Source organism: Accipiter gentilis, chromosome 5 (genome assembly GCF_929443795.1).
Source record: "Accipiter gentilis chromosome 5, bAccGen1.1, whole genome shotgun sequence".
NCBI classification, from domain to species: domain Eukaryota; kingdom Metazoa; phylum Chordata; class Aves; order Accipitriformes; family Accipitridae; genus Astur; species Astur gentilis.
In genome coordinates this window covers 20,383,826-20,396,360 of record NC_064884.1, presented here as the reverse complement: position 1 = coordinate 20,396,360, position 12,535 = coordinate 20,383,826, and the positions used below count along the sequence as shown (strand labels likewise).

General features: G+C 37.5%; 1 protein-coding gene across 1 annotated transcript in view; it reads right to left on the bottom strand.

The window, feature by feature from the left end:
* The window catches only part of WDPCP (WD repeat containing planar cell polarity effector), a 159,600-nt gene that overhangs the window by 38,540 nt on the left and 108,525 nt on the right, over positions 1 to 12,535 (bottom strand). The window contains exons 15-16 of the mRNA XM_049799747.1: positions 9,809 to 9,872; positions 3,909 to 4,011 (exon numbers count right to left, since the gene is read on the bottom strand). Of these exons, the coding sequence (XP_049655704.1) occupies positions 3,909 to 4,011; positions 9,809 to 9,872 (167 nt within the window). The remainder of the gene's footprint in view (positions 1 to 3,908; positions 4,012 to 9,808; positions 9,873 to 12,535) is intronic.

The following is a 12,535-nucleotide window of genomic DNA, read 5'->3' as shown; positions in this document are numbered from 1 at the left end:
GACCCATCTAGCATTTCAGAACAATGCAATTATCTCAATATCAGTGTTTTTATTAAGATACCTCTGTTAGAAATGTTGCCTAAACATTAGTGTTACTAATTTTCTGAATTTAATTCTAAGTACAAATACAAGGTTTCCCAATTTGCTTTTCAACTATGCAGCAGTTATCTGTCTTGTCACAACATGAATCCCTTTTGGGTGAAAGCTATTGATTTGAAGGTTAAAATCATCTTGCTAGGCCCTAATGTAATTTGTTGGAAGTTGGCCTTGGGAAACTTTCTGACACTGACTACATATGCCCTTCTTTGGTTATTCATTGCGCAATGATGTCTGAAAGGCTGAGTTCTTCACCTCTGTGATCTTTATTAGTTATGGCATTTCTCAACAGGTTGTGCCATGTCAATTCTTTGCAACTCAAGTTCTACATTAGTAACCTACAGTTTACAGCACTGAACAGATGTACTCTTCCACCACAGACAATATTGTTCCACTAGCATATATGCGAGGTTACACCCATAAAGAGAATTTATTAGTAACCTACAAATATTGTCAATACTGAAGAAAGTCACCTCTGTTTTAATCAAGTGAAATGAGGTGCACAGCATATATTTTAGGCAAGGCTAAATGAGAACTCCCTGATCTTGTAAAGGAACCCATAGATCTACTACAGAAAAAATTCAACAGAAAATCTTTGGCAGAGGAAACTACAGTATCTATGGCCACTGGTCTGCTGATCAAATGGAAGTGGGGAAAGAGGAGACAGCTAATGCAGTCTCTGAGACATACAGTACCATTACTTCAATCTTCTCATGCCTCAAGATGCATTTTCACAGGCTGTCAAACATAAAATCTTCTGAGAATAATTTTCTTTAGAAGATTTTAATCAGTTGAACAAAGTATTTGATTCTGCCAAAACCATAGCAGGGAATAGCAGCAAGCTCACTTGACACTTGATCTTGCTTAACAATATTCTCACCAAACTACTATGCTCTGAAGGTCTACAGGTGTTTTTACAACATGCACCCAGACATTCTTAGCTTTGAGGGTAGCTTCTTCAAAACGGTGTATAGTAAACCGCAAGCATGTGAAAAACTGAGAAGTGCTAAAATTCAGAAAATTTTAAAATAATCAATCTATTTTTAGTTTTATCTTGACACAAATCTTGATATAGAGGAATATACCAATGATTATAGAACTCTGGATGACATCTATAAATTTCAGCTGAATTATATTGTCATTCTACATTATTTGTAGGAGCTTGAAACTTTTCCAAAAGTCTGAGTTCGAAATGTATTGTATTTGAAGTGAGCCCTGTACACAGAAATATGTTGACAAATCAAATATATCTGGGGCAAGATGGAGCACTCTCAAGGGCTTGGAAATCAGCCAGGAGCACCAACACATGTTATTTTCAAGTAGTGTTGAGCTGAGTTTTGGGGATGGGCTAGCTCAGGAAATATCATCAGATGTTTATATATGAGAATGGTTCACATTTGTACTATTTAGGACCAAATATTATACTGTAATATATATATGAAATATGCTGTAGAGAGGCCAGATATTATCTAGGGAGGTTTTCAGTATAACTTGGGATCAGTAGCACTGATTTCACCTTGTTTCCTCTGTTTGCCTAGGTTGCTGCCTTCTTGTAGAAGCTTGAAGTGGGTGCTCAAGAAGTCTGGGGGTTGATCTGGGAAGTGTGACCATTGGTGAACTGAGTGGCTGAAAGCCCCAGAAAGCAGGGACAAGATGAAGAGGACTGGGCTTAGAAGATGGTTATGGGACAGAGACTTGTTTGAAACTGCATTTCAAAGCTTCTGTCTCTGGCATGAGTTTTTCTCCCTCCCTCAAGATGTTAGATAAATACAGTAATTTACATATAAAGCACTTGTTAACTTTTGTTTTCACTGGGTCCACAAAGTTCATGCCATGACACCTTTTTTGCTAACAACAGTTTATGAAATAAAAACATCATCAAGAAAGGACGTTGAAATAAAGTACAGTAAAACAAAACCCGTGGCTGAGAGTTCACATGTTTAAGGTGAGATCCAAACTGCAGTGAAAAAAACTCATGGAGATTCCTGTTTATTTTCATATAAAATGAATTGGATGCAAATTCATTACTGTTTATAGGCTGAATCTTAGTGACAGTTTGTCCCGGGGCATTGAGAAGTATTTTAAATCATTCTGATAGTTAATTATTCAGCAAATGAGAACAGTTTAAAGACTTATCATATAAAATGACTTTAATAATTTATGCTTATGGGGCATTACAGAGGTAACTGTAGGAGTGCTCTAAAGGAGGGGAAGACTGTGTGCCTGCACATTTATCACTGAATTGTAGTAACACATGTATTACATCTGATATGCAAGTAAGACATTTGTGATCACCTCAGGTTTCTTCCCTCTCTCTCTTGGTGTATATGTCTATAATACTATATAAGGCTCTCAGTAAACTTAAAAATAGCCTAACTTCAGAAATCTAGTAATAGCATTAGTTTGCAAGGAATTAAATGAAGACACAGATTAAGGCTTAAATTTTCTGGATTAAGTGTAAGAGAATAGATGATGATCAGATAAAAGTCTTGTGTATCTTAGCTATATTAGGTACAAAAGAAAACTACCGAAGAAGTAAGAGAAGAGAAAGCAAGGGAGATGTAACTGTACATTTTAAAGTGTGCCCAGTAACAGATGACCTAACCAAGTGTCGTTTTTGGCAATTCTAGTGGTGAAAGGGCTTGCCCAAAGGCCCTGTTTTGGTGTAAAAAATGCTTGAAGTGACTTAAGCTTGAAAATTAAAGACCCTGAACAAAAGAGTTCAGGACAGGCACCCCTTGATTTCTACTCTGCTGGAGAGGGAAGGAAGTGATACTGTATTGCAAAGGCTTGAAAGTCATGGATTTATACAATATATAGAAATAGCCACATAAATGCACATACCGCCTCTCTGTATTTCTATATATTTGAATGGCATTTGCTTGTATGTTTGAGTAGATACTGAGCTGTTGAGTTCTAAAAGAATCCTATGTTACCCAAGAGCTCAAAGGTTTTGCGACTCCTTCTGAGTTTATCACATTCTACATCTTGGCATGGGACAAGGACAAAAGCTCAATGATTTCTTCTAATATTCAAGGATGCAGTAGAATAAGAAAAACAGCACTATGCATATTTTATACAATCATTTTGTGTTCTTTTTTCCCCCTTTGTCTGCTTTCTCACTGTTGGAGGTCAGCTACCTAGACTTAGACCCCTTCTGCTTGGTTCAAGCTATAAGCCTGAAATCAGAACGGTCTATGTATTTGCATACATCTCTTCATGACAATTCAGAGGATATACAAGGAAAAAGTGAATGAATTATGAGTTTCCCTGCCCAAAAAGTTGTCTGTGTTTGAGCTATTAGTCTAACCCTGCAATTTTTGCATCAAGATTCCTTATGGAATGGCAAGAATCCCACTGCATGCAAAGTTGTTACTTTAAAGCAATGGTGCCAAAGCATTCATGATGGGACTCCAGTTATTGGCACAGAATGCATGAGCAAATATTTAGACGTGAATGAGACTCCCATACCTGGCCTTTAAAGCTGGTATGAACAAAGATTTTCTAATTCAGTCCCTTACCTCTTGCACTCAGTTCAGTTTGTACAGCCTGAACTTTTCTATATAGCCATAGTATAAATCTTTTTTGCTTCATAGCTATTGCATTGACACAATCCTCACATGGGTACTGAAAGGCAAAGCTATGTTATTTTTATAAGCTTCTCTCTCTAATTATGAATAAAAATACTGTCTTGGTTTGAAAGAAAACAATGTAATTGAAACAATAACCCCCCTTACAAATTTAACACCATGTTGTACAGGACAAGTATCGAGTAAAACAAAAAGAGCATTTTAAACACCATTAATTCTTACCAATTCTAGTAGTTATTGATTCTGCATCAATGTCATTAGCCTTTTTCTTTGCTACTTCAGCTAGTGCCAATTCACCCTTATCTAGCGCAAGGTAATGGATGTCCTTTGGAAATAAAAGAGAGAAAAAAAAAGATTAATCTAAAATGAATCTCATAGGAGTAACAAAAGGGATTTTGAAAGAAAGAGGTTCTTTTATTATTTAGATCACAAACACAGATGGAACTGATGAACCTACCATTACATTTTAATTCCCTCCCAATGCAAATTTATTATCTTACTTGTGCTGTTGAATACAGCAATGAATAAAACACTGACCAATCATGCACTTATAAAAGTGAAGCTATTGACTCAGTGTATGAAAGAAACCAATCTGTCTGCTTTTAAGGTAACTTCTATTGGTGCAACATGAATTAAAAGAGGGTTGATAGGAGGTGGCTCTGTGTAAACCAGATCTGAAGTACTGGAACTCTTCTGGCTGACAGCCCCTTTTTGAAGTGTGTTAAGGTTTCCACCTTAACCCATGAGTTTTGGGGCAAAGCTCTTTTGGGATGAATTTTTGCTTGGAGGTCACACTTACTGTTTTTTGAGTAAGGTGATGATAGTCCTCCTTGAGCTGATATTGGAGGTAATAAGAGCAACAATGGTTGCTCAATGGCTTTAACATCCACACAGGTGACATGATTCTTGAGTCACTCTTGGACCACAAGGGGCTTTCCAAAAATGTTGTTGTCTAGCATGAATAGTTGCCAATACTCTGGATTGAGTCCTTAATCTAGGGTTAAAAATCAGAGGGCTGCAGCAAGGGCATATCATTACATGCTGAATTGCGAGGCTTTTTACTGTGTGTCAACCTTTGAGATAAAACCCACCTGTAATACATACAGCACAATTTGTGGGAGAATATGTTCCTGCTGACAAATTACAGTCTCACTGACCTTGGTTTTGGTCCTTGAAGTAAAGTTTCATCCTTGACCATTAATAAAGAGACAATTAACCCCCTTCTCCTTTGGCATCACGGCCACAGGATGCTCTGTGCATGAACTGAGACATATGAAGTGAGGGAAGCCCAAGTGCAGTTGGCAAAAGTTTTTTTTCACCACTTATTTCCTGAAGGTGCCATTTGGTATCCAAAGATGTAAGTCATTCCTGGCCATTGTTCTGCAATCTATCTGCATGCAGGAATTTAAACGGAAAAGGAGTATTTGCTGGAAATACTGACATCTGCATAGCATAAAAGCAACTACATTCTCACTAATGCAGAAAATTTCAGGTGAAACTGTCTTTCTCAGTGAGGATTTAATGCCACCTTCATCAATATGACAGAAATTGTTACAGGAAAAAGTGACCCTACTCTAGAAAGAGAAGCTAGATGAAAAAAGTAGAGAGTAATAGTGTTAGGAGAAAAAGATGCTGCTTTTATTATCCCCTCATTTAATAATAATAATAAAACAATTGAAACAAAAATAAGAAGCAAAATGAGAATGTTGGGGAAACTGAGACTGATTATGCAGGAAAACCTGGTACTGACTTGCAGGATCCCAAAAGTCTGCAGAAGACGGCAACAGTTTCTAATTACAAACACAGCTGTGACTTAAAAAACGCACAAGTGTCTTGGAGCAAAGTAATGAGTTGCGAACTTGTTGCGAACTCTGTACTTCCTCTCTTTGTAGGTCTAACAGGGTTGTCAGGAGAAAAGGGCCTGAGTAGCCAGGTATGATTTCTATGAAGATTAAACAGTAGATATTGTCAGCTTATTTAGATAACAATAGAAAACCTAAGGGCTCTTGAACAAGTCTGAACTTACACAGATTTGAATGTATAGGCAGATTGTTTTCACTAACTTAAAATACATTCTGACTATGCTTAATGACGGTCTTTTTGTAGTTTAAGCTAAGAGAAGTATTGTATACTTCAATGCAATTTTAAATAATAAACTTGGGGAGGGAATGGAAACAACTGCAGAAAATGACAAAGCTCTTTCAGTTAAGAGGTTGTGCATGCTGTGTGTATCAAAACATCTGCTACTTTCAGATCTCAGTTTTGCCCACATTTTCTGTTTTGGGTAAAGAAACGTAAAGATGCTACATATCCATCACTAACTAACAGGGGCCTTGTAAGAAATAAAGATATAGCAGTAGACTGGTAAGCGGCTTGCTTTGTGGATCCTCAAGTTGCTGTCATAAAGAATTAAAAAAAAAAAAAAAGTAGCTCGTCTCTATCTCTAAACAAGCTTTCGAAAGAAAAGATTACAGATATAAAAACCCCTAATTACACAATTTCAGATCAAATTTAGGTGTTCCTCATTCAAATAAGCTCGCAAAATTGGATTTTTCTAAGAATTTATAACTCTGAGTAGAATAAAAGTAGAAAATAAATAAAAGGGAAAGAAGAAACAGTGGATTACAGGGTGCCTTAAAGAATGACAGAAAAAAAAAATTAAATTAGCTGAGTATTCATTACAGACTTTTTCACACAATTATCTAAGAATTTATCAGTCCAAAGATCACACACCTCTCAAAAACAATGGTGACAATAAAAACAATTTCCAGCTGCTCATCAGGAGTTTGCTGAAAGGGCTGTATTTTATCATTTAACAGTTCGATTACTTTTTGGACTACTTCCTTTTTACCCTCATCTTTGTGACTCACAGAGCTGGCCCTCAGTGAGCAGAAGTCATTTGAAACACTGATGTGCATTTGTCTATAGGATATTTCTGGGCAAAATTCCAACGTTTCTTCGAAACATGCACTTTCCTCATCAGTGTATCACCCAAGATCTGACAGTTTTATTAAAGTGTCTTTTCCTTGCATTTTTTGCTACCTTTGGTACGTGGGATGGCCTTTTGAATTTTCAGCAGCTGAGACCTGGAGCATACTACAAAAGGATTTCAAGCTAACAACCTTTCTATTGCTTGATCTTTTCTATCACAGATTGGATCAGTCACCGTCCAATAAATGTAGCTGTTGTTCACGATATTATGTCCTTTTCAGTTTTATTTTTTATTGAACTTTGTAGGAGATGATAATAATTGATGGACTTAGATGTGACGTGAGGGTAAAGCTTATGGAGAGACACAGCAGTGTATGTGTGTCTTGTTATGGCATCATACTAGTGACGCTATAGCTATAGGACTAACTTTTAAGCCTTTTTTTTTTCTTTTCTTTTTTACTTCTATGAAAGAAATTAGCCCTCAGATAGCATTCTCAAACTTCTTTGCAATCTCAAAACAAGTAACAGGAATGCTGCAGAGCCCTGTTTGGTGAAAGAGATGCTGAGGATAAATTCTCCAAGACATAGGACATTTCCTTAGAAGTCTCAGAAGATGGGTATTCAACGTTTGGATCCTCCTCAGCCTCTGTTATACCTGCTCCTCTCTAGCCTTTCCTGTTTTGTTCCTTCTCTGTTCCCCTTTAATAAATAGATCTTTTCTTTCTCATTTTGCTTATGTCATCAGGTATGTTTCTTTAGTCTAATATTTCTTCTTGAAATCCCATTAAATTAACTCAGAATAAGGTGGTATGACTCCTAGAGACATCTGAGGCTTTATAAATGGATTTGGTTGGTCTGTAAAACAACAGTACAAATAATTGACCTATAAATTAGTTATTCATACTGCACATAATTATAAATGCTTTAAATATAGGTAATGACAAGTTGTATGTTATAAATTGCATTTTGACCTATATAAACAATATATACAAATTATTCAGTGTTACACAGAAGTGAAGGATGCATAAACCTTGCTTAGCAATAGTATTGTTATACTAATACCTAGAAGGACTGTAAGCTTTCAGGGAACAGGTTATCTAATTTTCACACAGTATTTAATGCAATGAAGCCCAATTCCCTAGAAATTACTGTGGCACAAATGAATACTTTTTATGACCTATGCAACTTTAAACTTCTTGAGTCCTGTACTTAGTAGTCTTGTAGCAGTGCCATTGTTAGCTTATTGTGAAGTTTCTTCATTAGTACCTTACTTAGGAGATGAATTAATAAAAGGACATTTCCCCAGAGGAGGCAGCGAGTGAATAGGGGACTTGAAAAGGCAGGTGTGTGTGCTGCTCATTGCATAATTTAGGGGAAACTGTGGAATCTCAAAGGTAATGCAAGAAGAATGAGGATGACATAGAACTGGTTTTGATCTCACAGTAATGTAAGCTGGGAGGAACTATGTGGGAATATGTATCTATGTTTAAGAGCATTGGTGAGATGGGAAATGGAGAGTAGGTGTTGAGAGAGGAGACAGAAAACAAAAAGTGGGAGAGAATGGAGCTAATTTCTCCGTGAACATTGAAACTCCTCTTGAAGAACCGTTGGAGAAACTTTTTGTTGAGAGAAGGACATTACCACTTGTGGAGCCAGGTACTGACAGTCCCTCCCTCTTGTTAGCAGCTTTGCACCCATCTCTTGACCTAACACTGGTGTTTCCCACCCTGAGGCAGAGGTGCTCCCTCAGTCCTGTGGTCAGCAAAGGGAAGGAAAGAGAAAATATCATGTAGGAAACGCTTTCAGCCAAATGAGAGAGGGCCCTTGAGATGGCAGGCCAAATGCTGGGTCATTTGTTCTTCCAGAATGGCTGAAATTACTCAGGGAGAATTTACTATCTGTATGGTGGGAGAGCCTCTGACAAAAAGCTGTAACCTGCCGTGGACATGTTACAGTCTCAATCTTGTATGGGGCTGCAGCAGTGCTTAGCTTGATTAGGTATAAAATTTGTACTGAAGAAGTTATATTCAATAAAAAGAGAAAAGGAAAAAGATGAGCTAAAAAGAGGAAAAATCAAGGAGAGTAAACATAAAACATGTAATGAATTTCCTAAAAGTCTGACATTTCCATAACATTCTTTTAATGCATACTTAGAAAAGTTTATCGCCGTATTCACATCTTTCTAATTAGATGGAACAAGCCAGATGATTAGAGTTGTGAAAAAAACATCAAAAGGTTCACACAACTTTTTATATAATTAGAAGGGAATTTTCATAACCCATAAAAGCAGGATTTAATTGTGTAATTTTACATACAATTTAAATATCAAGATCGAACTAGCAGGGCAAGTGACTTAATGGGATAAATGATATTAACATCTAGTGTCAAAGCTTAATTTAAACAACAGAATGTCTTCATTATGCAAAAGAGTCAAGCAAGCGAATCATTCAAAGGGCCTTTTTTTCAACAAGCCCCTTTCCTATTGTTTCTTTGAAAACAATGAAATCAGCTGTGGAGCAGCAACATGCTGAGAGACTAGGAAAGCACGATTGCCTTTGTCCATCTGACCTCACTGTGACATTGTGGTGCAAGATCTTATAAAACAAGAGCCTCCTGCAGAGCTCACACAGAGGACCTTTTAAGAGCTGGTTAATTTTACTTTTGTGGCTAATTAAATGGGAGGGGGCAGGGAGTGCATGAAATGTAAAAACCCTTGTGTTGATGCTGCTGAGCTTTGTTGTTTTAAAAGTACCTGTAGAAGCGTTCATAATTTGTCACTTTTCACAAAACCCTATGAGACAAACTAAGAGCATTCAGGATCCCCAGGATATGGCCAGGACTCAGCAGCTGTACTTCTTAAAGGAACAGATTAGAAACTTATAAGCTAATTAGAGTGAGAGATGACATTCACCCACATCAGGACAGATGAAGAAGGGGAAAGTTCACAAACATATACATTAATTCCTGGAAAATAAAGAATAGCCTTTAGGCCATGCTAGACAAAATGTCAATGACTCTAAAGATACTCAGTTCCTGTTGATGTGTTTCATGATGGCAAAGGGCAAACCAGGTAGAATAGTTCTGGCTTCAGTATGTGTCTAAGACTGCAAATGACACAGATCCATTTTAACGTGTACAAAAGTTGACAACTAACATCCTGACAACAGCCTCTGTCTCCAGAAATGACTCACCATAAACAGGTCCCGAGCACCTATGTCAACAGCTAGCAGAAATGCTTTTTCGAATCTCTGATACCTGCAAGAAAAAGGAAACATGTCACTTGCTGAAGATAATTTAAGAGCTGCATCAGATTTTGTTAATGGGCAGATGAAGTCCTTCAATTCTGATCAAAAGTGATGCCAAAGCTTTATTGGGGAAATGATACGCTTATACTCAGATTGCAGAACTATGAGGTAGGACAGTGACTACCTTAACTTTCTCCATCATTTAAAACCTTCAGCAAGTGTTATGTTCAGTGTTGAGTCCCATCAGATCTATTTGAATCTGAAGGGAGCTGAACGTACTGTAGATCATAACAAATCGATCCCTTGAAAGATACCAGCCACAACATAGATAAATGCTAGCCCCAATAACATTGGTAGGACCTCAAAATCCCCTACAGAAAAGACTAATACTAAATCTCACTAGATTTCAGAGGTCTTTGTAGAAGTTTGCACTGAGTTTTGTCCTCACAGACCCCTCAATACAGCTCTCTGAAGATGATAATGCAACCTAGTCATGCTAAACAGTCATGAATCCCCAGAGACTGAAAAAGGTAGGGGATGACACTGCTTTGCTGCCTAAAGCCCTCAGCCCAGTATTAGCACAGGCTCCTGAGAGTTTTCTGAAGATCCTATGGTGACGAAGATTGTGTCAATGAGGTAAAGTAAGGGGAAAAAGAGAAAATTCACAGGCAAAAATTACCTCTAAATGTGCTGTAGAAGGCACCACCTGAGTATTACCTAAAGATGCAGTGGAGTAGGAAGGGAGCAGTGTGAATGTGGAACTTCACCTTTATTATTAACCCAGGAGGGCTGTACCATGGCACACTGAGACCATTACTTTGGTGGTCTGAGGGCTTGCTGAACAACAGCTCCTTCCATTTATAATGACACAGACTGCCATCTTCTTCCTACCGAGAGACCATACACCATCTCCTGGCAGTTACAGTAAATACCTACATGGGATGGAGATGCTGTGGAAGGCTGTATATATCCTCTTGTTTGCAATCCTTAGGAACTCCACAGAAGCAGGAGGAAACAAGCCATCCACCAGAATCTTTCTGAGAATATATACACCATTGCACTGGCAAACACTAATCACAATGGGAAACTCTGCATTGGGCTATTGCCTCTTTAATACTAGATGTAGATAACCACTATGTGACAATCACTCTGTACTGTGAGAAAGTGATTCTATTTGTCCACATTTTCTTCTACTGCACATTTTAAACTGTTTAAAAATACCTACAAAAATAGATTTGGTGATTATTTTTAGATATGCAAAACAACAAAATACCCCAATTCTATTTCAGTTGTGAAGTAAAAGATTGACTCCATATAGAATGATTTCTGTATTTTTCTCATTACTGGTAAAGTTTCTCCCTTTTCACCTGTTAACAATTTCAACAATTACGATTTCTCTGTGTTAGAAAGATGTAGTTTGTGTTTGCCCAATGAATATTGTCAGACAGGATCATATGGATGCCAGTATTTATACAGTTCTGTACCTTGAGGGTATCTTAGGAAACAGCAGGCAATGCTGTAGCTCTTCCTCAGGCCAGTGTGAACAAGAGGAAACATGGGAATCCTCCTTCCCCTTGGTGACAGAGTCCCATATGATGTACCGTACTGGGATTCCTGTTTCTGGCCAAAGCCTAAGCAGTTTTCTGCCTCTCTCTTGCTACAGCCTTATTGCTCTCTTCTTTTCTACTGCACACTTGGAATTATTCAGAAGATTGTGAGATAGAGCCGGCAAGGATTTTTCCTCAAGGAATAACATTTGTGACAAGAAGGCATAATATGTTAGCTTAAGTAGAAAAGCACTCTCCAGGTGAGGTTCCTAAGAGCTGGAGTGGGGACTCCTTTCCTCCCTAAAGCTAATCTCCCTGCTGTGTCTCCCAAGCACTAATTTGCAGCCCTCCTCACAGAACCTGTTTAAAGGAGGGGAAGAGATGAATCAAGGTTAACCTCTTGATCACTGGGGAACAGGCAGTACCCCACCGTTTTATCAGGCACATCTATGTATCTGAAGCTTTTCAACATGCTTTCTATGAAGGATTTTCCATTAAAATACATTGTGTTGTAATGCTGCTTCTGAAGCTATACTTTAATTAAGACAAATAAGTACATGTTAAAATACGTGTATCTTGGATAGCTATCATGTATATCTTTTTCCGGCACATTTTTCTTTTCAATTATGGATTAAATATACATTCTTAGTACTTAGAGGGGAAATTGGAAACCGAGCAGAAACCAGCTATACAACTAGCTAAAAGAATGTCTGCAGCATTATTTTGTTTTTCCAAAGTTATTACTATACAGACTATTTGAATGACATTTGCTTTAGCCAAGGCAAAAATGCCCGCAACCAAAAAATGTAAAGTAATTTTTTTGTTTGATTGACCTGCAGAATGGAAACACGGCCTTAAAGCTGTCATTTCTTTGCTGTTTCACAAAGATTTCATTTTTTTCCCCTTTAATCAACATACGTACTTCAGTCTCATTATGGCCCCTATTCATAAAACTGTGAAGTTAGCTCATTATTTTCAGATCTGTACTGAGGGAAAAGAAGGGGGGGAAAAAGACTATCCAAGAAATGCTCTTCACAAACCAAGAGTGCTGGAAATAACAATCACAAATACTTCATAAATGATTATAGTTTGAATTGCTTTAAAATAAGGTGGAGGTTTCAAACAA